Source organism: Babylonia areolata, chromosome 19, assembly GCF_041734735.1.
Source record: "Babylonia areolata isolate BAREFJ2019XMU chromosome 19, ASM4173473v1, whole genome shotgun sequence".
Classification (NCBI taxonomy): domain Eukaryota; kingdom Metazoa; phylum Mollusca; class Gastropoda; order Neogastropoda; family Buccinidae; genus Babylonia; species Babylonia areolata.
Genome location: NC_134894.1, coordinates 40,381,204 through 40,407,203, shown reverse-complemented (window position 1 = coordinate 40,407,203; position 26,000 = coordinate 40,381,204). Strand labels below are relative to the sequence as shown.

At 38.5% G+C, this 26,000-nt stretch overlaps 2 protein-coding genes across 2 annotated transcripts; one reads left to right on the top strand and one right to left on the bottom strand.

The window, feature by feature from the left end:
• Nucleotides 1-69: 69 nt before the first annotated feature.
• LOC143293700 (tRNA N6-adenosine threonylcarbamoyltransferase, mitochondrial-like) lies at nucleotides 70-10,053 on the bottom strand. The gene is made up of 10 exons (XM_076604876.1): nucleotides 9,699-10,053; nucleotides 8,298-8,397; nucleotides 7,322-7,416; nucleotides 6,906-6,968; nucleotides 5,303-5,432; nucleotides 4,933-5,137; nucleotides 3,139-3,284; nucleotides 1,862-1,992; nucleotides 1,145-1,216; nucleotides 70-483 (listed from the first exon to the last, which is right to left on the bottom strand). Exons 1-10 carry the CDS (start codon nucleotides 10,013-10,015, stop codon nucleotides 408-410), a joined length of 1,335 nt encoding a protein of 444 aa, XP_076460991.1. The 5' UTR covers nucleotides 10,016-10,053; the 3' UTR covers nucleotides 70-407.
• On the top strand, nucleotides 9,797-25,864 carry LOC143293698 (glycine--tRNA ligase-like). The gene is made up of 18 exons (XM_076604875.1): nucleotides 9,797-9,936; nucleotides 10,292-10,560; nucleotides 11,813-11,914; nucleotides 12,587-12,686; nucleotides 13,193-13,334; nucleotides 14,129-14,217; nucleotides 15,654-15,730; nucleotides 16,457-16,602; nucleotides 18,498-18,647; nucleotides 19,483-19,645; nucleotides 20,320-20,484; nucleotides 20,885-20,992; nucleotides 21,609-21,754; nucleotides 22,309-22,394; nucleotides 23,247-23,356; nucleotides 23,901-23,994; nucleotides 24,373-24,560; nucleotides 25,080-25,864. Exons 2-18 carry the CDS (start codon nucleotides 10,327-10,329, stop codon nucleotides 25,185-25,187), a joined length of 2,208 nt encoding a protein of 735 aa, XP_076460990.1. The 5' UTR covers nucleotides 9,797-9,936; nucleotides 10,292-10,326; the 3' UTR covers nucleotides 25,188-25,864.
• Nucleotides 25,865-26,000: the final 136 nt, after the last annotated feature.

Here is a 26,000-nt window from a genome sequence, read left to right as displayed (position 1 = left end):
TCATGTTTCCACAAATGCAAAAACATCAACAATGATCCACAATTTTTTTCAACAGATTTATTTCCACTTTCCAACAAGCTATATACAAAATCTATCAGCAACCACACAGATGATCGACAATTTGTTTTCACACATTTATTCTTCTTTCAAACATGCCGTGCAACAAAATCATTAGTAAACACACAGATGATCCACAATTTTTTGTTGTTGTTGTTGTTGTTGCAAGTTTATTACCAATTTCAATCGAACAAGCTATAGAAAAAAATCACAGAGAAAATATAAAAGCACATAAATATGGGCTAGGCTTTGTTCACATTCAACACAACATTATGACTGATGACAACCAGGTCAGAGAAGCAATTCTCCCTTCGAGGTGTACTTCAGCGCATGGGAAAACGGCACTGTTCTCACTTAAGTTTTAACCTTGGCAATTTGATTGCAGCAGCAATGACCTCCTGTGTGATGTCCTTTCCCAGAGGACACCTGTCACACAGAACAAGATTGTAATTACCGCCTATTCTTTGTCCTCGTTTCAGTCTTACACCATTCAATATCCTATCAATGCATACTAACATTTTACAACATATTCATCATCTTGTAACCCTAAGCTCAAAATATCTGTAATTTTTTAACCTGCACAACTATGTTATATTTCATTTTTATTTTGTTTTAATTAAATCACTTATATGGTATTCTATTTTATTTTGTTTTAGTTTTAATGTTTTGAATATACAGGTCAATGGTAGGCTCTCACTGCCTGATCAGTGCATCAGATCCATACACAGGTTAGACATTAGCACCCCCAACTCCTTTTTTTCCAAAGCAAAAGTGATGTGAATATATAGCTGAATCCATACACTTTGATGCCTCCTTGAAACAAGTCCTGAAACTACTAGACCATCAATAGGGTCCACAATTATACACTCTGACACAGATTCTACTGATCTACATCACTTGAATCCACAATCACCAGCAAACTCTGGCATCATTCAGCGGAGTGAAATCTTTATTAATACTTAATTCAACAGAAAGAAATATGTGAATGAATGAAAGAAAGAACTTGATTTGAATAGGGCATGTAAATATTTCCACACTTTGATTGTGTGTTCACAGCACATTACAATGTTGAGGCAAGGGAACTTACTTTGGCTGTATGTCAACTGTGGCTGGATTATCTGCCTTTCCGATTCCTTGCAACAGCTTCTCCATCCCATTCCTTTCATGATAAAAGACAGCACATAACTATCAGAGATCCATTTCATGCAGAGAATGTTCAGAAAAAACACACACATGCACTATAAGAAAAAAGTATTTTCCATTTTCATTATAAGTTTTCCTTAATACTGACCTGTTCAGATCAATATTGGTCAGAAATCATTCTTTTAGATATGGTAGTGTTTCTGAACTGTAAAAACATGGAAATTTTGTAATTGAATTATGGGAACTATGGAACAGTGGAAAGTTCTGAGCAAGCTGCATACCCTTTCCAACATGGGAACTGAGGGCACAGGCACTCTGCTGTCATTTCCATCTCTTCCTGTGTGGTGGTGGAGGTGATGGATAAAGTCTATGACGTGTGTGTGTGTGTGTGTGTGTGTGTGTGTGTGCATGTGCGCGCATATGTGCAAGTACGACTGGTTTTGAGTAGCAGGTACATGTCTGTTGTAAAGTGGCAGTTTGTCTTTTCTTGTGAAGGTTTCCAATTTTCACAATCATAAACAATCATAAACAGATTTAAGAATGTGTAATGACAGTAAAAATTAACAGTAAAAATTAACGATCAGAACACACACACATACAAACACACACACGCGCCTCGCCCAGTACTGGACCAGTCCATGGACTATCCATGATTACTAACCAGGCAATCATGATGCCGTTGTCAGTGCACAGGTGTGGCGGAGGGCATAACAACTGGCAGTTGTTCATCTCACACACCTGCTGCAGCCCACTGCGTAGGTACGAGTTGCTGGCCACCCCACCTGATAACACCTGCACACCACAATATTGTATTGTATTGTGTTACATTTTGTCACAACATATTTCTCTGTGTGAATTTCAGGCTGCTTTCCCCAGGTAGAGTGCACTGCTACAGTGGAGTGCCACCCATTCAAAAGGAAAAAAAAAGCGTGCAAGTGTATCTGTTCTATCAAATTGGACCATTCTACAGAATTATGCTAGAGACAACCCTTTTGTTGCCGTGGGTTATCTTATGTGCATGAAGTGCATGCTTCACATGGGGTCTTGGTTTATCATTTCATATGAATGACTAGTGTCCATTGTCCAGGTGAGAGTGAGATTCAAACCTTTGTGATCTGGTTCTCCTGCTTCTGAGGTGGACAAATTACCATTAGGCTACCACTCCACACAGACCACCTGACAACACCTGCTCACCACAGTTCAAACAGACCACCTGATAATACCTGCACACCACAATTTAAACAGACCACCTGATAATACCTGCACACCACAGTTCAAACAGACCACCTGATAATACCTGCACACCACAGTTCAAACACAGACCACCTGATAACACCTGCACACTACAGTTCAAACAGACTACCTGCACACCACAGTTCAAACACAGACCACCTGATAACACCTGCACACCACAGTTCAAACAGAACACCTGATGACACCTAAATACCACAGTTCAAACAGATCACCTGGTAGTACCTGCACACCACAGTTTAAAAAGACCACCTGACAACACCTGCACACCACAGTTCAAACAGATCACCTGACAACACCTGCACAACACAGTTCAAACAGATAACCTGACAACACCTGCACACCACAGTTCAAACAGATAACCTGACAACACCTGCACAACACAGTTCAAACAGATAACCTGACAACACCCGCACACTACAGTTCAAACAGACCACCTGATAACACCTGCACGCCACAGTTCAAACAGATCACAAAATACACAGCTGTTGCTCATAGCCCACTGGTGCTTATAACCACACAGGATCCTATCAGACCTGAAAGTACACACATCTTGTTGAACCTGAAGAAAAAGGAAAACACCTGGAAAAGAAAATAATGTGCAGGTACAATCATGCACATAGACCTTGGGCATGTCTCTGATGCTAACTATTCTGTCAATTTTTTTTTTCTTTGTTGTCAACCCACCAAAGTTCTGTTTTTGGGCAGCAGATGTTTCAGGTCACAGAAGAGAAACGCTCTCTGCAATCGTCTGGCCATATGATGTAGAACACCGTACTGGAAGGAGGCACAGATATCGGGTGCACTGGAGACAACACTTGAAGCACTTGTGTCTGGAAGCATGACACATTATCTAGCCTCTGTTCAGGTGAGAACAATGAAAACATGACAGGGAGGCAAGGGAGGTAAAACATTACAAGACTGCATGTGTGTTGAATATGTAACAAAAACAATGAAACAATAACCAACAAATAGCAAAGAGTGGTAACTTTCTCCATTACACAAGGTACACAACTTCGAGTCAGTGATGCTTATGCTACCGATTCAGCTAGCACACAGGTAAATAAAAGGTACACTGGAACAAACCCAGACACTTCCTCAAAAAGGAAGCGTCGGGCCTGTCCCCACACCAACCATTCGACATGTGCACACAGCAGCAAAGACAGAAGAAATGAAACAATACTTTCTCAGTTTCTCTCAAACTCAAATAAGTTTAACAAAATATTCATCCTATCTTTTAATGATCTGTCTGATTAAGCTTTATGTCAATGATTTACTTTAAGGGTCAGGAGTCCTGACACTGAAGAAACATTTCAATCATTTGATAAATACTATTTTACAAGAAACTATCATACCTAACTTTTCTTCACCTTACCAGTTACAGTGAAAGCTTACTAAGACTTTTCAATTGTATTTGGTTTTACTATAAAAATAAGACAACAGTCTCAAGCAAAGTCTGTTGTGTCTGCTTTGACAGACCATGTAACAGACTGATAACACGTTTTTTTTCAACAATTCCTGTGAGCAGGATGACATTGGATAAATGTGACTATCCCTAAATTATGGATCTTATTTTCGTTTTTTTTGTTTTTGTTTTTTTTGGTGGTACTAGCAGTATTTTCGCTTGCTTTTCTTTGTGTTGTTCCCGCTTGTGTTTATTTCATAACCTACAGTATTGACAGCTTTTCTGTAGTATCAGTATGTGTTCTGGTACCGGAAATAAGTGCGGCTTATAAGCCAGTGCGGCTTATGTATGGATCAAGTTCAATGTTTTCCAAAATTTAGTGGGTGTGGCTTATATACCAGTACGCTTAATAGACCAAACTTTACAGTATTCAAGGTCTACTATCATCTTCATTTCAAGATAAAATTATAAAAATAAAATCAAGAAACTGAGTCCAACTTAAATTACTGTTTCAGCAACTGCTGTTTCAAACAGATGTTAACAGAAAATGCAAATTATCTAAAAATACCAATTTAACAGGGCATGCAAAATATAATATATCAAGATTAGGTTGACACATGTCAACAAAGAACTTCTAATATATTATTCTGCTATCAAGTCTACATTTACAAATAGAGCTGAACAAATAAAAAGGACTTTGGAATAGGCATTCACACCACTCTTCACATCAAATTCCTGGAAAAAAGAAAAAAAAAGAAAAAAAGAAAAAAGAACAAAAAAGAACACAGTGTCATGAAAATAATTTCAAAAGGCAGACCTCAAGTACCAACAAAATTTGTTGTTTCATTTTCTTTATAAAGGCGATCTTAAAGACTGTCTAACTAACAGCATGGAAGACAGTATTGAACGCATACCCATACACACACCACTAACAGAAGTGTATATATATATATATATATATATATATATATATATATATGTACAAACACAGAGACACATACACACCCTCACTTCAAACACAAGTATGCACATACACACACACAGATAGAATAAGAGAGAAAAAAATCTGTGCATACTCAGTCTCTTTTCTTCAGCTTCAATCAGTTTCTTGGCAGCAAACTTGATGCCGGCAAAAGAGAAATGACAGTCAGGCAGCTTCGTCATCACCTGAGGAAACTGGAAGGCCCTAGGATTCCCACTCTTCGCCAGTAGTTCTATGGCGGCACCACCACTCAGGCTGCTACATTCTGGCAGGTTCTTCAGCTTCATCTGTCGTGCTGTCTTAAATAATCCAAAAAAAATAAAAGATCAAGCCAAATAAATGTCGTTGTTTTTTCAAACACTTGTCTGAACCATAAGGGTGGAATGACACCAAAACATACAAAAAGTGAAAAAAACAAAAACAAAAACAAACACACACATAAACATTTACACACTACGACAAACCTTGTCAAATGCTTCACCAGGTGAATCATCCAGACAGGTACCCAAGAGCAGAAAGTCAGACACGTCTCGAGCTACAGCCAGTAGACAATGTCCTCCACTCGCCAGTAACACCAGGAAAGGGAAGTCCACCCTGATTGGCATAACAGAAAGTGGGTACAAGTTTCATTAAAATGATAAAATTAAAGCAAGCAAGCAAGCAAAATATCAGTTTCATAAACCTAGAATACACACACACACCATAGAGGGGTTTTTTTTGTGCATTCTTTTCCCCATATATACATGTAGTCTCAGTTTCAGTTTCTCAAGGAAATGTCATTGTATTCAGACAAATCCATATACACAAAAATACCATAATTTTTAGCCTACAAAACCCTGAAGCACATAAGGCATACCTCCTAAATTTAAAGAAAAAAGTTATTTTGAACTCGTATAAGGTGCACACATCCAGTAAGATACATCTGCCGTAAAGCGAAAGTCTTCCATTATGAAATCCACCTTGTTTTTGTCTGCTTGTTGACTTGGCTCTGTTACTCTGTTTGTCTGCTCCGTTATCTGCTTTCTTTCTTTTCTTTACATATCTTAAAAAAAAAAAATAAAAAAAAAAAAATAAAGCCGTCAGTTGAATGTACACTGTTGTAAAGCCTTGGTTCGTTAACTTGTTCAATCAGAATTCAGTCTGTTAACCCTGCTTTAAGTCCTATCTGCCATTTTGCTTTTCATCCTGCTTTCACAAAACGATCAGTTGACTTGTGATTTCTCTACTTTCACATCACAAACATATCCCTAACTCAGACACTACTGTTTTTTCATGTCATAAAGGCGAACAGCAATCACATTCAGCTGAAATTTGGTGCGAGATGTAATTTGGTTTCAGTTTGATTTGATGGTGAACATTAACCATGTTGAATCGAACAGTGGTAAGACTGAAGTTATACTGTTCAGCGCGAATGTGGGCGTTTGATGTGATCAGTGATGTTGTCATAGTTGTTGTGTCAGGTGGCCCCAAGTAGTGGCCAGAATTTAGCTTTCACTATTTCAGACATAGATACTGAGATAGAGACAGAGTGCATACGGCCTGTGAGACACAAGGGTCAGATCTGAGTAAAAAGTAGCGCCTCATAGGCTGAAAATTATGGAACATCTGCTAGGCAGATGCCTGACAGCAGCATAACCAACGTGCTTGTCAGGCCTCGAGTGCATGCATATGTATTTGTGTACCTATGAGAGTGGATTTCTTTTACAGAATTTTGTCAGAGCACAAAACTTGCTAAGTGCGTGCTGCACACAGGACCTTGTTTTATCGTCTCAACCAAATAACTTGACACTCAGTTTGATTTTCTAGTCAAACTTAGGAGAAAGTGCGAGAGTGCGATTCGAACCCAGACCATCAAAAACACTGAATTGGCAGATAGGCGTCTTAACCGTTCTGCCACCTTGCTCCCTATTCACACAGGTAACCAACCCACACACAGCACAATCAAACTGACAGGTACAGACATGAGTGAAAAACTGATAGGTGAGCTGTTAACACACAAACACACAACACAACAAACAACAACATAAACAGGACACAGAGAAGAACAGGTGGGACAACAGACATTACCTGTGTATCATTCTTGCTGTCAAAGCATGAGCCTCCATGTGATGGATAGGAATGAGAGGCAATCTGCACAACAATTAAAAATTCATCTAAATATTAATGAAATGAAAACTACAGTAAAACAGTAAAACTGAAACAATGATTTGAAAACATTGGCGATTGTCTCTTTTTTTTTTCTTCTATCCATTCATGCTATCTCAGTTGCATTCATAAATACTAGCACCCCCGAAGTACTGTGTTTGACTCTTGGTGATATATACTGTGTGTACAAGTACTTAAGTTAAGGTCAAGTGAACACAGGCATTATTAAAACTGGGGCAATTACAGAGTTCTTGGACTGATGTACATATTCAAATATAGAACAAATCACATCTCAATCCTATCGCATTTTTGGTTGAAATGATGATTAAAGTACACACCCAGACTGTTGCACCAACATCTTTGCATGCTGGACACCGACCAAAAGGGACAGTGCCAGTCCTGGTTTGACTGTCACTGCGATGGCATCTACGTCCTGAAACAAACCCAAAGATTATGATCATTCAAGGATCAGTACAATATGTGCCAACAGCCAACTGGTTGGAGTACTATGCTGGACTTTTAATCCAGGGTCATGTTTTCAAATCCAGGCTGCATCTGGTGTGTTAAAGGAAGATATTATTTTCTGATCTCCCTGGTCAACGTCAGTGTAGGATATTTGTTCTGGAACCCCCTTTGTGTGTATAATCATACACATGCAGAAGATCAAATACCCACATAAAAGATCTATGTCAGTGTTTGGTGGGTTATGGAAACATGAACATACACAGCTTGCACACTCTCAAAAATAAAATATGGCTGCCTAAATGGTGGGGTAAAATTATCCTTGTATGTAATTATGAAGATCTATCTAGACGTGAGTAAACATTGGGGTTGCAACTCATGGATGGGAAAAAAAGTTCTAAATATGTTCTCTTGCTGGGAACTTCTAAAACAACTGTTGGAATTACATTTATGAACATTATATCAAGATTAGTGTATGTACTATTTAGCCTCTTCTGTGACAGTTTTCAAATGAACCTAAATCCAGCACAATACCCATGATTCTATAGTTCCTGTCATCTGAAAAAACAAGAAACAGAAGTTTCAGTTTCAGTTTCAAGGAGGTGTCCAAGCATGCGGACTGATCTACATATGCTGCACCACATCTGCTGAAGAAAAAAAAAAAAAAAAGAGTAGATGCCTCTTTGCATCAACCCACCATGCTGATCACGCCTTGAGAGCCTATGCTATGTTTGTCAAAAACATATAAAAAGACAGATTTAGAAAGAGAGAGAAAGAGAGATAGACAGACATAGCAACAGTAAAAAAGAGAATGAGAAAGTCAAATACAATGATAGAGAGAGAGTACTGCACCTCGAGAGAAACATTAGCTGTGTGCAGAGCCTGGGTAACCACAGAGTCGATGTGTGCCTTGTGTAAATCTCTTGCGATGGGTGGAATGATCCCTCCAAGTCTGCAACAGGTTGGTGAAAACCAGCATGAAAGACATGACAACTGGCTCTTAAGTTACATGAGTTAACAGACATTTATAACTGTCCATGCTGAACTGAGTAGAAAATTGTTCCTCAAAGGTTTGAGGCAACAGCACGGTCAGTGGTTTTGAATAACAGTCTATAAAAACAAGGAAACTGAATTTACCAGTTTAAAACCTAATCAGTAATCAAATGTGACTGCAGATGGACATATCGTGTATAGGTTTCATTCCTAGAATTCTCTAATTTTAATAATGATAACAATAAAAAAAAATAAAAAAATAAAAATTTAAAAAAACCCTCTATCCTTTGGAAATTCCGTATTTCAGGGGGCATCAGAAATGTTGACACCAGGATTTCTCAAAACTGTTTTTCTTTGGGCTACTTTTTTAGAGAAAACTGCGCAGGCACTGTCTTTCTGATCTAGATGGGGTTTAACTATTGGAATGCTTGAAAATAACTTAAGCCAAATGTTGTTGTGTAAATCACAGTAAGAGATGAAAAGCAACTTGTGGCAGTAATGACGAACAGATGAATTTTGTCATTCATGATCACATGATATCCCACATGATAACTGGGCAATTCAGTAAGGCATTATAAAGAACGGTGAGAGGGGAAGTTTCAGTTTCAGTTTCAGTTTCTCAAGGAGGCGTCACTGCGTTCGGACAAATCCATACACGCTACACCACATCTGTTGAGCAGATGCCTGACCAGCAGCATAACCCAACGCGCTTAGTCAGGCCTCGAGTGCATGCTTACATATTTGTGTATCTATGAAAGTGGATTTCATTTTACGTAATTTCGCCAGAGGACAACACTCTCGTTGCCATGGGTTCTTTTTCAGTGCGCCAAGTGCGTGCTGCACACGGGACCTCGGTTTATCGTCTCATCCGAAAGACTAGACGCTCAGTTTGATTTTCCAGTCAAACTTAGGAGAAAGGGCGAGAGCGGGAGAGGGGAAAAGAAATTATATCTGAAAATCTTTGTTTTTACAACCACTGGAAACTGCACTTGACTGATTTTTTAAAAAGTTACATAAGCTATAACAAAATATTAGCCATATCTTTTACTGTTAATCTCTTACTTTGGAAATTCGTGTAAACTGATTCCTTTTTTTTCCATTTCTTTTCTTTTTTAATTAGTGAAATTGTAACAGTCGTTGTCTGGTGAGAGAGGCGTCAAAAATCATGTGCCTGTACTCCCCATTCATCTCCCTTTTCCGGCTTGTGACCTTCCAAAACGCCATGTAACTGTTCTCAGCAATGCGTCGATAGATACGTACTCGATATGAGTTTTTGTCTGTGAGTGGAGGGCATCGCCAACGATATTTCCACGTTCATCAACAACTGCTGCTCCAGTGTCATCGCAACTTGTTTCAATGCCAAGCACAAGACGCCGTTGACTTGATCTCTCAGCGCTCTCCTTTTCGTCTGCACGTCTGTGCGAAGTCGAAAGTTGGTGTCCACCACTGCAAATAGTGGCCGACACTTTTACAGTTTCGAAGACCTTGCGTCTAATTTGTAAGTATTTACTGTATGTGATGCGACCAAATGTAGAAGACAGCCGCATCATTTCTTTTGGGTTGAGGTTTTGTTTCATCAGGAAGTCTTCTTTCACATGCTACATGGGCGCATCCATTTTGGTTCAAAATGAGGTCATAGGATTAATGATAATCGTAAGGATTGTATGGATTTTAAAAACAAGATTTTCCCCCCCCCCTTTTAATCCTGGTGGTTTTGTTTTTCAATCCGGGAAACTTTGTTGTTTGTAATCTTTATATCTATGGTTAGTTTATGGGAGACATAAGGTGGCTATTCCTTTCTAAGAGTAGAAAAGATTTTTGAAAACTAAATTTTGACCCTTTATTTCTTTCAGACGACGGCTGTTTTCGTGGCACCGGGAGTTTTCTGATGAAACCGCTGCTCCGGGCTGTGTCGGTGGTGACTAGGGTTGTCGAAAAGAGATTTTCTGCCTCTTTCATCAGAAATATTGCATACACTCCCAGAAGGTTAAAAGAACAGCCACCTGCCTGGGGTTCACGAAAAGTTAAGGCTCAGAAGAAACTGTTTGCACATAATCTCGCAATGTGTGATCCGCAAATCGAAGAACAACTCGCTCCCCTTCGGGCTGCTGTGAAAGAACAGGTAAGTTCAAGTCCTAACAGAATCAGGCTCCACAATATTGACACAGACAGCCTTGATTTTAAAAAGAACTGTTTTGAATTAAAAAAAAAAAGTTTTTGAATTGTAACTAGTTCCTATTTGTATTATGTACTGATACACGGGACAACGCATGGTGAAAGAGTTAACTCTGAAATCAATGCTGTTGCTAACAAGTAATAATGATGTGTACACACTGCATGCAGTCGCAGAAACTTTCTTGCACAGAAACATCGAATGTCGTTGTCTGTTTTAGATGCTTTTATAGACAGATATACAGAAAGGTTCGTAGGTAGTCATAACAGTCCATTATATTTGACTTTCATCATCTCATCTTAAACTTGTGTTCACCAGCTTCTTCATCATGAAGTGTTTGGGTGCAGCTGCACTTTGGCATCATCAGATAAGAATGATGAAATCAGAAGGGGGCAAGAGGGGAGCAGGGGGGGAGGGGATACTGCAGTCAGCTTTCCTTTATTTGTGTCAGTCCTGAAATGGCCCTTTTGTTTAGGCTGGGTTAATGTAAGCACCATAATTTAATGTGTTTAATGCATGTATCACTCTGTGTGTGTGTGTGTTAGCACTATCTGCTATCATTTGATAAAATTCTTAAAGCAGAGGGGGAAATGGTGCATGATATTTATCAAATTGTCATAGACATCCTTCAGCCTCAAGAGACTGTATCAGTATATGGAGTTGTGCTGTAGATGATGTTTCTGATGCAGCATCACATGTTCTTGACAGTACTGATTAGGGTAGCAAATAGCATAACCACTAGGTCACCACCCCAGTATTCAATATGTCAGCTTCATCCAGGCATTTGAGATAGACATCAGTGCCATGCTGGCAGGAAATTTGAGCAACACCTGCAAAAATACATCAGTAAAGTGGATGACCTTTGACTATGTGGTCCCAGTCTTCCCATTTTAGCCCATAGCACGCTGAACTCTGGGAAAGACTAGAGACGTCCGTGGGCTGAAAAATCCTACCACTGAGTGTGATAATGAGGCTTGAACCTGTGCCCTCCAAGCGATCAGTCTGTGAAGCTTACCACTTTGCCTCAGCAACTATTTTCAGTCATCAGTACTGTTTGAAGTCTGAAATATTAATGAAGCTGAAACTGGCATTACTTAAGGCAGTTATTCAAAGGTTTATTTGTATAATTTGAAAATATGTTTAGATAATCATAATGAAATACAGACTGGTCTAACTCAATGTTTTGTTGTTTTTTATTCAGGGTGAACTTGTTCGACGCCTGAAGCAGGAAAAGGCTGTTGACATTGAAATCCAGCGTGCTGTAGCAGAGCTAAAGCACAGGAAGAAAGCTTTGGAAGACAAGGTTTCTATATTTTGTAAATTTATTGTACACAACAGTTTGAGAAATATTTTTCTTTCCAGGGGAAAGTGAATGATAAGGTAAAAAGTTTGTAATTTACTTTCCTGTTTGGAATGTTAGAAATAATTCTTTGTTCTGTAAATTACATGTTTTTTTGTTGTTTTAGTAAATATGTTTTGGTTTTTATATAGTTTAGTAAACGACTTGTTTTAGTGCTTAGTCTCAGCGTTTTAGCCAAGCTTTCCATGTATCTTTAATTTTTATTACATTTTAATGTAATTTACATGTTTATTTTGTTCATTTATCTTATTTCATCTTATGTTAATGTTTTATATATGTATACCTAGGTCAGGCATTTGTTACCTTTTTAAAAAAATTTTAAGGAGATGACTGTATGACATGTGGTGTCCACAAATGCAGGTGATGGGTGGGTTTTTTTTTAGGGTGACTGTGTTTGGGCTGGTTTGTTTTTCAGTTTCTCGTTGGTTGTTAGAAGGCAGTCTTAGTGTTGAATAAGAGCTTGTGCCTTTTTGAAGTCTTTCCACAATTCAGTCGCCCTTAGTCTCCATCCCCCTCCAAGCTGTCTTCAGTTTCATTCCATTCAGTTTGTAAAAAAAATAAGCAACTGTTAAACTTGAAGTCAGTGGGTATTGTTTTGTTTTGTTTGTTTGACAGGAGTTAGCTATCACCCCAAAAGATGACTTTGACAGAGGTAAAATGGAAGACCTTCTCAAGCAGAGGTTTTTCTTTGACCAGTCCTTTGCCATCTATGGCGGTAAGTATAATGATGCATACGGTTATGAAAATTATGCTATATTATTACTTGCAATAAGTTTTCATTGAAATTTCTGCTTTTGAGGCAAAGTGCATCATCCTTAACATCATGGCGCATTGAGATGCTTATTGACAGATTGATGGATTTGTGCATTGATTCATTGCTTATGGCGAATTAAAGACACGTTTTTGCTTTTGTTTTACAGTGAAAAAGTCCTTGATACTCAATGATAGTGACACTGAGCTTACTATTACGTTTTTGAAGATCTGTTTCAAGAGTGTTGTCATTTTCTTATTTGATAAAAGTACATTGCATAGAAGACTTGCCGTCTCGAAGGATGCCTAGGTAGGCTGAAAATGGAGCTAATATTTTAAAAGCTTGTCAGTTCTTGTTGATTTTGAAAGCAAAAAAAAAAGAAATCACTTTTGTCCATGAAATAGCTATATTATGCTGATGGTTAGATTGAAGAACCCTTGTCTTTATTTGTGTACATGTATGTCTTGCAGGTGTGAATGGTCTGTATGACTTTGGGCCCATGGGCTGTGCTATGAAGGCCAACCTGCTGCAGGCATGGCGCAACTTTTTCATCCTGGAGGAACAGATGCTGGAACTGGACACGGCTATGCTCACACCCGAGGCTGTCCTCAAGTAAATTGCCTACAGCTCCCTGCTCATATTAATGATTTTGATAATAATAATAATTTACTTTTAGATAGTGCAGCTTCTGCAGTAATGATGATGACGATAATAATTTACTTTTAATAATTTACTTTAATATAATGCTGTAGTCCAGGCAGAAGCAAGCTCGTACTAAGCACTTTACAAATCCAATATTGAGATGGATTGAATAAACACACAAGACGAAGAAGAAATATGAAAAACAGTTGTATGAAATGTCAGCACAACCATATATGTTATAAATGATTAATCCTTTGTGTAGTCATGATTACAGCTTGTGCAACCTTCCCGGTCTGGGAGGTTCTGGAAATAATTTTTTTTTATGATTAAAAAACTAAAAGAATTGACAGTTCACATTTATCATTCACAAATTGCCTAACCTGTTAGTGTTTACAGTGATTGTTCTGTATATTGTTGGGATCAAAAGCACTGTGTGCTTCTCAGAGCAGTTTGTGTACTGCTTGCCATGTAGTGAAATATAAATTCTTGGTGATGATCATAAACAAAACTTGCAAGGAAGTATTTAAAAATGCTCAAACTGCACTCAAACTTTGTTAAGTTAAACAGATGTTTGTCAAGATATGTGTCCCACTCCTTGTTTTATTTATATTTTATGGGAAAGGTCGAAAAGCAAGTTTGAAGAATCGGGATTAACCGCCCAAGCACTGCTCGAGAGTTGGTGTGAAGATATGCACACTGGCACCTGAGCAGTGCAGTATGGTATGAGTGAACAGGTGCTAATGGTGGTTGGTATATGTGTGCAGGGCGTCAGGTCACGTGGACAGATTTCAGGACTACATGGTCAAAGACCTCAAGAATGGCGAGTGCTTCAGAGCTGACCATCTCATTGAAGGTGAGCCTTTCACTTCAGCTGATGAAAATAACTTGGATTCAGATTTCTGAAGCTAAAAAAAAAAAAAACACTTTCGTGAAAACAACACCTGTGGTCAACAGAGACATTCTGTACCAATTGATATGGGGAGCTTTAAAGAATTTTAACCCTCAAAGTGCTGGATATAATAAAACATACATACAGAAATCATGCTTAAAACGAAGGGATAGTTTGCCTCCGCTACCTGTGTTCTGATTTGGGGCATTTGTATGCTTATCAGTAAGAATAAATAGGTAAACCTATACACTTTTGGAAAGTAGAGTGAATGAAGAATCAGATAAAAGTAAAAAAAAAGGCTGTACCTTGTAAGTAGTTGGAGATATTCCACAGGATATAAACAAAAAATTTTGCACACTTGTTTTCCAAAAACGTCAACCACAATGTTTATAGGTATTTTCACATCTTTTACAGAGTAAAAACCTCAAAACTGGCATTAAACTGTGCAGAAAATGTTCTGGCTGCAGAATCATGATATGAATATAACTGAAACAATGAAATTATAAGCATTGTATTATTTGTTTGAGACACGCCCACCGACGCCACGCACGCTTACATCTACAATACTTTATGCAATCACAGGCAAAAACAGAAATAAATGTTTTCTTTTAGCTCATGTTGCTTTCAAAAGCAGCAAGAATGCTTTAAGTCAAAGTAATTTCCAGTTTTCTAGCTTGATTTGGTCAAGAAATCGCAATAGACCCATGCCTAACCCACTTTACCACCCCTCCCCACCCCCATCACCCACCCCCCAGTTTTTGTGGCTGGAGACACAAAACTGAATGAACAACAAGCAAGCCAGCATGCCCAAGTGTCAAAATAACATAGCCGTTTTCACCAGAATCCCTGTCAGCAAACGAATCATCACTGGTGACAAGGTTACTCATTTCCTGAGCTTTGTCAACTTCAATGTCACTCATTGTTTACAAAAATACGAAGATCTGGACTTATAAACTCGGTCAAAGTTTGTGCAAACACAAGCAGGGAGGCAGTAACACCAGAACGAGGCAGTTTTACGAAGGCTGCCGAGTATAGCCGTACGATGTCGGACCTTATGTAAACAGAGCCACGCTCGTGGCCCATCGCACTTTACCGGGAAAGCCACGATCGTGGCTCATCGTGCTCTCTGAGTTAAGCAAATGTAGCTTATTGGCTTTGTTCTCATTTATATTTATATTTAGTGGTTGCACCGTTTGTGCTGTACTGCCTTTCAGACCAGAAATGTTGCTATATCACATTCAGATTTCATCCCAAGTACTCTGTTTTGTTGTTGTTGTTTTTTGTTTGTTTTTTTGTTTTTTAAAAAATTTTTTTGGGGGGGGGTTGTTTTGTTTTTAATTGAATTTTGTGCTGACAATGTGTTGAATCTTTTTCTTGCAATATGTTTGTGTGTGTCATAGCCACCTTCGAAAAAATGCTGGCTGACAAGAAAGTAGCTCCAGAAACAAAAGATGAGATCCGTGCATTGATGCCACTGGTGAGTACTTGAAATACTTTTTTTGTCAGTGAAGTAAAAAAAAAAAAAAAATTAAAAAAAAATGCATAGGCCCACGAGCAAAAGCACAAATTGACTGACAGGATTTCAGTCCAAGGAGAAACATATTTTAGCCTACATGTATTTTGAAATACTGAGAGTGCTGATTTATTATTAAAAAACAAAAAAAATTTGCAACCGTAAACATCTAAGAATGTAGATGGCACCCTGATACAGAATTATAATAGAATGCTTTGTAAAACCAGATATAAGATTTGAAGTAGTAGACAAATGTTTTTTTCAAAAGAAAAAAAGTTCATTTATACTGCAAGTTAAGAACTATGCACAAAAACGCTGCCAAAGGCATTAAAAAAAAATTAGTTGGTTGTGCTTCAAGTATTTGTAATATTGAGTTTGTTTATAATGCCAGAGAGGATTGAACTGGTTTTGCATTTAAGGACTGCGTCTCCTACATTCACTTGTTTTAAATCTGTTACTGTTCACGCAACACTGAATATCTAAATTTTAAGGCTGCTTTCTTCTCTGTTTAAGGTAGTGCATCCAGATACAAGTGTTTCCTTAATCTGCTGTGAATAAAAACTTTGCAAATTATAGAATGTTTAATTTGATCCATGCATAAATATGTACACTGTTTAGCTAGTGGCTGCTGCACATTGAAGGCCTGCAAAGTGTGCTTTTCTTTTCATTTGATGTGGGTTTTTTTTTCAGATTGATGGCATGAGCAAAGATGACATGGGGGAGACTCTGAAGAAATACAATATGAAGTCACCTGTCACAAACAATGATATTACCGAACCCATTGAGTTCAACCTAATGTTTGCCACCCCCATTGGACCCACTGGGCAGCTGAAAGGGTAGATGATTTTTTCTTCATCATATGTGGACTTTGATTGCAAGGTTTCACATTAAGTGTTTTTCTCTGTGTACATTTGTTGAGATGGGTTGATAGTGTGTGCATGTGGGTGTGGATGTTGGTGATTATTCATGATGTGTGTGTGTGCAGGTGTGGATGTCGTTGACCGATGATGCATTGTGTTTATCTGCTCTTGCATTAACCCTTTCGCTGCCAGGAAAATAAGATTTAAGTGAAATCTATTTGCCAGGGTTTTTCACAAAAAACGGGTGTAAATTTAAAAAAATTTTGTGCTCTTTGTTATTGGAGAAGGACCCATAAGAGTATATATTTTCTGAAAGGTAAATGAATAAAGAACACAAAACACGTTTTCCCATTTTATATATTTTTAGTGACATGCTGTTGTTTTGAAATCAGTGTTTTGTTTTTTGTCACATTTTCATCTTGTTCATTGCAAACATTAGTCAGGTAATTTGCACTAAAATATATTTTCTGGACAAATGGATATCTGCACACACAAAATCATACTAGAACAACCACAATAAAAAAAATTAAAGAGATAGATACACAATGCATTGTGACTTCTCCAAGTGATAATATGGATGAAAGGTCACGCCCCCTCAGTCTCCACCCCCCTCGTCTTCACCCCTCTTACACAGTCACTTTATCCAGTTCTCATCAGACCGCGTTGTGCTCACACTGTCCTGCTAATAATTCAGTCACTTTCTGTCATCTGCTAAGGTTTGCACAGCTGGCATCACTCAATGATAGTTGTATCTTGGCCACTCTCTTGATTGCTCCCTTTATTTTCTATCAAATCGTTCTATAAATGTTCATCACTGTCTTCTTCGAGTTTACTCTTCAATTCTTTCTGAGCATCAGCTAAAGAAAGCAATCTTGGTTGATTTAGTTTGCTACGATCGCATGTCTTGAGCACCGCGTCAGTCTGACATTTTGTTGAGCGAGTGAGGAGAGGAGCCAGGCAAACACTGGGACAGTAACCCAACCAAAACGTTCAAATAAAGGACTGCTTTATGACGTAGATGGGGTTTCAAGCTATGAATAGAATCCAGAAAGATTTCCCAAGCTAAAGCTACCAGCATTTTTCTCAACGAACTGAACGCAAAGCAGGGAAAAGTCAGAATATTTCGATGACGAGTTATCTCATCATTGTGGCAGCGAAGCGTACATGCTTGCCATGATGAGTTATCTCATCATATAGGCAGCCTAAGGGTTAAATCATCAAATTTGAAAATGATGTAAATCCCAAAGATTGATTATATTTATTTCTTTATCATACTGAGCTGGTGAAAAGATAAAAAATGAAACCCTTCATTTCTTGTCACAAAAATATATCGATGTATCTAAACAAAGCGTGGAAGAATCCACTGCAGACGAATGACTCTTCAGTCACTGCTAAAAATAAATCTTGTTTTGGGACAGGGTTAGAAGTGAGTGGATGTGAGTGTTTGGGACAAGGATAAGTAAAGCTCGAGTAGCAGCAAACAGTGACCACTGATGCCTTAGAATCTTTTTCAGTTCTGGAATTGACCAGGGGCAGTGAGTGGGATTCCCCGATTTCTCATGATGTAACCATTTTTGTATGGTGGTGACTCGAGTTTTGACACTTGGTCATATCTCATTGAGAAAGGGGGGAGGGGTGTGGGGGTGGGATGAGGAGGGAGAGATATTGCAAGGGACTAAAAAGATGTGAAACAGATGTAACACACTGCAGACATATCTTTGTTACTTACCTGCTGCGGAGATGCTGAGGGATTTCCACATCCTGAGACTGTACAAATGAAAATGATCTTTCAGAACATACCACTTTGTTTCGGGGTGATTGAAGATGAGTTTTATAATCAGTCTTGCTGCAGTAATACTATTTTTGTGCAGATACCTTCGACCAGAAACGGCTCAGGGCATTTTCGTCAATTTCAAGCGCCTGCTTGAGTTCAACTCTGGCAGACTACCCTTTGCTGGTGCTCAGATTGGCAATGCTTTCAGGAACGAAATTTCACCACGATCTGGGCTGATCAGAGTCAGGTACACATTGTGTTGTAGTAGTGGTGGTGGTGGTGGTGGTGGTAGGGAGGATGGGGGATGTTGGCATTAGTGATAGGGGATGGTGGTGATGCTTGTTTTATTTTGATTATTTGCCTTCTCTATATATTTGATTTTTTTTTAATTATTCTATTTTGATTTATTTGCTTATTTATTTATTTTGTTCATTTAATTTCATTTTAGTTTTAATGTTTCATATATATCTGTGGTAGGATCCCAAAACCTGACCAGTGTATTGTGTCTTTGTGTAGGTCTGGTTTCTGCTCCCATCCACACCACCTTTTGTTTTGTTTTTTTGTTAAGTAGATGTTGTATAGCATGTATGGATCAGTCTGCTTTCTTTGATGGATCCTTAAAACTGAAACCGAAATACTGATGCTTGACAGGTTGGAATATAAATGAAAATGATATTGGTATCCAATTCCTGTGTGTTTTGTAAATATATTTGAACATAAATCTATTTTCTGTAGCTCTTTGTTTTTTTCACTTCTGGTCTGTGTTTTGTTCCATGCTATTTAGTTTGTTTGGAACCAAAGCCATGTTTTTAATTTTTTCATCAGTGAGAAACAGGAAGTACGAAAATCTTCTTAGTGCTGTCAGAAACTCTGCTCAACAGAACTTTAAAGATTTACTTTTTTCTTTGTCCCCATTATACTTTTTATAGCCTTAGAAAATACAGAAAAGAAACAAATTGGAAAATGAATGCATTTACTCGAGGTACGTCTCTTGTGATGATTTTATACCAGTGGGAGCAGGTACATTCTCATTTGTTCACAAAAGCACTCTGAGAAGACATTTCTGATTTTCACGCCAACAGAGAGTTCACCATGGCAGAAATCGAGCATTTCTGCGACCCAGACAAAAAGGACCATCCGAAGTTTGCTGCATTGGCTGACCTTGAACTGAACCTGTACTCTGGCTGTAACCAGATGGACGGCAAGGGTCCGGAGATGAAGAAAGTTGGGGAGGCTGTGAAAGAGGTGAGCACTAATGTATGTGAGTGTGTGGTTTTTTTTCTGGTGTCCCTCCCCCTTTGAATTTGGGACATATTGTTTGTACTGATAATATATCCTGGCAACAACCAGGCTGAGAGATGCAGACACCTTTAGTTTTGGTCAGGAAATTTCAGCAAACACACGCCTATGAATTTCATGACCCTCAGCTGTATGGTCCAATCTACCTACTTGAATCTACAGCACACAAAGATCTGGGTCAGAGTTATCCATAGGCCAGAAAAAACTCATCCCTGATGTCAGTCTTCAACATTGATCACTTCACTTTGGCGGCTGGTGTGTGTTGAAATATTTTTCGTCAACTGACCTTGCAAGTTGTTCACATTCTGTTGTCTATCATTGCAATGTGTTTGGAAAATGAGAAGAGGTTGTAGAAAAGTCGGCAAGTCTGAAGTAGATACAAGCAGGCACACAGCATATTTGATAAATGTGTGTGTGTGTGTGTGTGTGTGATGTTTTTGAATAAACTGCATTTTTTATTTATGTGTTCATGCATGTTTGGTTTGATGTGGTTGCTTCAGAAAAGGATGTTCCACCTTGCAAACTGAATACAGGTTTTTCGTTAGAGATGCACAGAGGGTGAGCAGAGTTGCATGAGATACTGAAACCCTGTTGCAGGCCTGCCTTTGTGTTTTTTTCAGAAACTTATAGCCAATGAAACTCTGGGCTACTTCATGGCTCGAATCTATTTGTTCCTGACCAAAGTGGGCGTTGATCCCAGACGGCTGCGGTTCCGACAGCATTTGTCCAATGAGATGGCTCACTATGCCTGTGACTGTTGGGATGCTGAGTGCAAGACCTCCTATGTGAGTAAGAACTGGCATACATGTCTGAATTACAATTCAGATATTAAGTCTGAAATGAATGTCATAGATGAGCTCTTGATCCAAAGGGAATGTCGAAAGATTTGACAGTGAAGGGAAAAGGGTTATCAGAGACTTGGCAAAACATTTACAGTTTAATGACAAATCTTGATATGCATTGTGGATGGTGTAGAGTAACAATGTTTAAGTTTAGTATTAATGATGTAAATGCTGCCCTTTGAGAAATAAGCAAATATACAACGATAATTACACACATACACGTACACTCACACACACACTCACACTAAAGCAAAAAAAAAAAAAAAAGCACAGCAACGCAGCACAAAACACACTAATGTGAAGATGTTGGTGCGTTAATTTTGCCATGGTGGTTTTGTTTCAGGGATGGATCGAGTGTGTGGGGTGTGCTGACCGATCCTGCTTCGATCTGACGCAGCACACGAAAACCACCAATGTCAAACTGGTGGCAGAGCGTAAACTGCCAGAACCAATATCCTTTTCCAACATGTTTCTTCTTGCTCCATCTGCATATCTATCTCTTTTTTTTTTCTTTTTTTTTTTAAAGAGAAAAATGTCTTCTAATGCATGAGCCCATACATTTGAAAGCACAGTATACAAACCAACATTGTCAACAGGTGTAAACTATTGCAGAACAAATTTGTAAAAAGAAAAGAAAAAAAAGACTGCTGTATTTCTTAGTGTCAGAACACATTTCTCTGTGTGAAATTCAGACTGCCATACCCATGGAGAGTGTGTTCCGACAGTGTAACTCCACCTGTAAATATTCTGGTTTTTTTCTGTCTGCTGGTGTATTTATTTCACTAAATTTTTCTACCTAACTTTTGTCAGTTACAAACCATCTTGCTGAGGGTTGTTTTACATGCATGAAGAGCATGCTGCACAGGGGACCCCAATTTATTGTTTCATCAGAATGACATGCAGCCAATCCACCATCCAAGGTCTGGTGAAAACGGAGCGAGTAAAAAATCCCTGTCGGTATATGGAACGTGAACCTGTGACACATAATGAACTCTTGCTTTCTAGTTGGGGCATATAACCACTAGGCCACCCCTTCCCACAGAAAGCATTGTCCTTAACTGGATCACCGCACTGTGGACGTGGTGGAGTGCCACCCACAGAAGAGCGTGCTGGGCAAGGCCTTCAAGCAGGATGCCAAGGTTATCATGGAGCACCTGGCAAAACTGGATGCTGAGGCTGTGGACGAGCTGGAGAAGACCCTGGCTGAGAAAGAGTGAGGGCATACTGCTGGCGTTTAGTTGTTGTTTTGTTGTTTGTTGACAGAACTCTGTTTGAGGAATGAATGTGAGTGTGTGTGTGTATGTCTTTTGTTTTTGACAGTTCTGTCAGAGCAGTGATGGTGTGTGTGTGTGGGGGGGGGTTGTTAGCAGTAGTTTTACCTGTTTAGTTTTGCTTGGTTCAGTGTGCGTGTGGCCTTACATTGTCTGAGAAGGTGCAGAAACAGAAATTAGATTTTTTTTTGTTTTTGTTTATTTTAGGTTATCGTCTAATATGATGTATGGTGAATATACTTTAGCACTTTGAAAGAGTGTTACTGTGTTTATCTATTCTTTAATTTTGTTATTATTAGTATTATTATTATTATGTTGTTGGTTTTTTGTTGCTTTTTGCTTTCAGTCTAATGTTACTGATGGTCAATATGATTTAGCATGATGAAACGGTCTGACTGTGAATGTATTTTTGAACTGTATTTAGATATTTCATTATTTTAGTATAAATGGTGGTGAATACACTTTCAGTCAGATCAGTCATTGCTCTTTTTATCAGGGAAGTGGAGGTTCAGGTGAATGGGAAAGGCTTCAACATCAAGAAAGACATGATTCAAGTGAAACGTCAGCAGAAAACGATGCATGGTGAGTATGTGGTGGTGGTTGTAGTACTTTCATTTTACATATGTTTTCCATATATGTCAAATTTGATGATGGTGATTTGATGTTCAGGGTGAAGAATGGAAAAAGAAAGGTGTGGTGGGGAAGCTATGTGGAGGTGCAAGGAATGTACAAGTGCATGTTAAGAATGATGAAACTTTGTGCTTTTTTTTTTTTTTTTTTTTTTTTTTTAGGGGGTTTGGGGGTGTTCTCACCAGTAGTGACTTGTATGTAGAGTTGACCATCCCTTCATGTCTACATTGCCTTAAACATGAAAATATATTTGCGTAATGTTCTTTTTCTGATCAGTGTGTATAGAGGTAGGTTTTGGTGTGTTTTGACACATTAAGGATAAAATTGAACCAGAAGTATGTGATGATTAGAACGTTTTTGCAAATTCATCTTCATGGGTAATGCTTCATGAAGAAAAATGGAACTGAAAGAAGCCATTTTGCCGCTTAAAAGAATAGACATTAAAGTCCTCATTTTTGAAGAATGGCTTTTGCTGTGTATTTTTTTTAAAGATAATAAAATTTAAAACAGTATCCCCATGATGTTGGCACCAGAGCAGTCAAGTATTCCATTCAGTGGTGAAATCTATTCCAGCACTGTCTGTGTAAAAATTGTGTGTAGAATCACATTCACTGTTCTTCCTTTTGACTTAGTTTTAGATAATTTTGAAGATACTGTTTTTGGCTGGGGTTGTGTATTTGTGTGGGGGGTGGGGGTGGGTAGGGGGAGGTGGGGGAGGGGTGGCAAGAATGACACATAAATTTGCAAATTGATTTAGTTGACATAAATGAACTGTTGTATTTAACTGTGGTATTCGTGTTACAGTTGAAGAGTTTGTACCCTCGGTCATTGAGCCATCCTTTGGTGTGGGGCGAATCATGTATGCCATCTTTGAGCACAACTTCAAGACCAGAGAAGGGGACGAACAGAGAACGGTCAGTGGTCAACATGGACATTTCTGCTTGCGTGCATGATTTCTTTGGGGGGTTTTTGTTTTTGTTTTTTAGGTCTCTCTCTCTCTCTCTCTCTCTCTCTCTCTCTCTCTCTCAGAAAATAGGGGTTTTGGTATTGTGCTGATTGCAGAAAGTGATGTATTGTGATGATATACTTTACCCTTTATAATTAGTTTCAACTTTGCAGTTGTTATGGCTAGCACTGATTTCCTGATGTTTAACTTCAGGTATTTATTTTTGAATATCATTTTTATTATTTGCTTATTGAACATTTAGACTGTTTGTACATCATTTTGCTCTTCACCTATCATTTTGTGCAAAAATTAGGGCCCAGAATGTGTTGGTTTAAACAGTATTTTATTTGAAAAAGTCACAGCGCAAATACAGTCAATTAGTACGCCAAGAAAGTTTTATATAGCCGTCACAGTCAAAATATGTACGGACGCTAAATATGTGACAGTAATGTGTTGACATAGTATAGAATTCCTGTGTCTATTTTTATCACTGTTGTGCTTTTTTGTTCCAGTACCTGAGCCTACCTGCCGTTATTGCACCCTACAAGTGTTCCGTCCTTCCTCTCAGCCAGAATGCTGAGTTTATCCCCTTTGTCAAGCAGCTGTGTATGTTGCATATCCTGCTGTCTCTTTTCTTTCATGTTTTTTCTGTCACTCTCTATGGTTAATGCACTCTTACTTGTGTCTTGGGAAGCTTGCTTTATGTGCAGGAATATCACATTTCTAAAATCTAGGAGCAGTTTTTTTTTTTTGGTACTCTTTTTGTGATGAAGAGGTCTTTCCAGCATTTTAACACTTCATGGATCTCTGTGATGTGTAACTGAAAATTCTTAAGCTGATTTGTGTTGTATGACATTCTTAGCCTTTAAAGAGAAGTTTTAATCTTGGTGAAAGTTTTAGTTAGATTAATAGTTATCATGAGTGTTACAGGTGTTACATATGCACATTTCCTTGCATACATTAATGTGTGTTTTTACATTGCAGCTGCAGAGTTGACGCGCTGTGATGTTTCACACAAGGTGGATGACAGTAGTGGCTCCATCGGTCGTCGGTACGCTCGCACTGACCAGATCGCCATTCCGTACGGCATCACTGTGGACTTTGACTCTCTCAAGGAACCAAACAGTGCTACACTGCGTGAGAGGGATTCCATGAAGCAGATCCGTGTTCCTGTAGGTGGCTTTGGTCTTTGTGTGCAGTAGTTGTAGTACTTTCATTGAATGTCTTTTCACACAGTGTGATATTAGATGATTATGTGTGTAGTGTGTGTTGCATATGTATGTGTGGGGTCTGGAGAGGGTGGGTTTTCTTGTGTGTATGTTTACGTGTAAAAATTCCAGTGAAAATGGATTCTCTTTGTAATGACTGATTGACTTATTTCATACATAAGAAGATATTTGTTTTCTGCATTTTTTAAAGGAAGTAAGTTCTTTGTTGTAGTAATTTTTTAAACATTTGCGTTTAGTTCACCACCCTACACATGGTTGGTTAAAGTTTTTTGTTTATTTTTTAGAAATGTATGCACTGTACTGTGTTCCCACACTACACTATGATTGGTTTGTTACAGCTGTTTTGGAAGTGCAGGCACTCTGTTTACCACACAATTTTAGAAAATATATGCACAATGTTCATTATACTATACACATAGTTGGTTTGTAACAGTGATGTTAGAACTGTATGTTTGGTTCCAGATGGACGAATTGCCTGCACTGGTGCGTGACCTGTCTCTGGGACGCTCATCTTGGGAGGAAGCCCTGCAGAAGTATCCCATCTTCGAACAACAGGAATCCAGCAAGTGAACGTAGTGTGCCATACAATGTGGACTTGCTGAATACTCTGCTGCTACTGTTGACAGTGAAAACCTCTTTGTTAACTGTTATGGAAACAAACAAAACAAAAAAAGAGATGATTTTCTCTTTTGTGGAATGTCATCTGAACAGTTCTGTCCTTGGAGGAGCAGGGTATGAATGTTATGAACCACATTTAGATCTCTGTGACAAGCCCTGGACCACCAAGCGTTCCTCTCTGACCTCCGTGATCGTGTTCTCTAACACACCCGGCTGCAATAGTGGACAGTCATACCAAGGCTGCATTTCTCTTGTGTCACAAAACAGCATCAGACTGGATGCGTTTCTCTTTATGGCATGTACATACATTTTTTTTTTCCATTTTACTGTTATTATTGATTATTTAATTTTTGTTTATGTGGTCATGGTTTTTCCATAGGAGCTTGTGCTAAGTATATTGTGCTTGTCTTGAATAGTTAAATGCTTGAAACATTTTGTGAACATGGATGAATAAGTTACCTCATAGGATACTTTATGATTAGTGCTTGATGAGTAATCATTATAATCTTCAGATCATCCTATAACATGCTGTCAGCGACTGCTGATCTATATGGTGCGTTTCAAAAAACAGGTTATTGCTGTCTTTTTTTTTCACATGATTTCTGGGGCCTGTCTTACTTTTTTCTGTGATGTTTGGTTTTTTACAGTGACTGCAGACTGGATTAATGTAAGAATTAAATTCACAGTTTCTAGATATTAGATTTAAACACCTGAACATCATCACACTGCTTTCTCTAGCAGCCATTGAACTTTGCAAAGGGGAAG

Bases quoted from the DNA above. Each gene is read 5' to 3' on its own strand.
- LOC143293698 (XM_076604875.1), top strand. From the start codon at position 10,327: ATGAAACCGCTGCTCCGGGCTGTGTCGGTGGTGACTAGGGTTGTCGAA. The intron at 12,687-13,192 runs GTAAGTATAATG...TATGTCTTGCAG, and splicing joins GTCCTTTGCCATCTATGGCG to GTGTGAATGGTCTGTATGAC. The intron at 20,993-21,608 runs ATATCCTTTTCC...TAACTGGATCAC, and splicing joins AGCGTAAACTGCCAGAACCA to CGCACTGTGGACGTGGTGGA.
- LOC143293700 (XM_076604876.1), bottom strand. From the start codon at position 10,015: ATGAAACAAAACCTCAACCCAAAAGAAATGATGCGGCTGTCTTCTACA. The intron at 5,138-5,302 runs GTTTGTCGTAGT...GGATTATTTAAG, and splicing joins CTGGTGAAGCATTTGACAAG to ACAGCACGACAGATGAAGCT. The intron at 3,285-4,932 runs GTATGCACAGAT...TCATGCTTCCAG, and splicing joins AGCTGAAGAAAAGAGACTGA to ACACAAGTGCTTCAAGTGTT.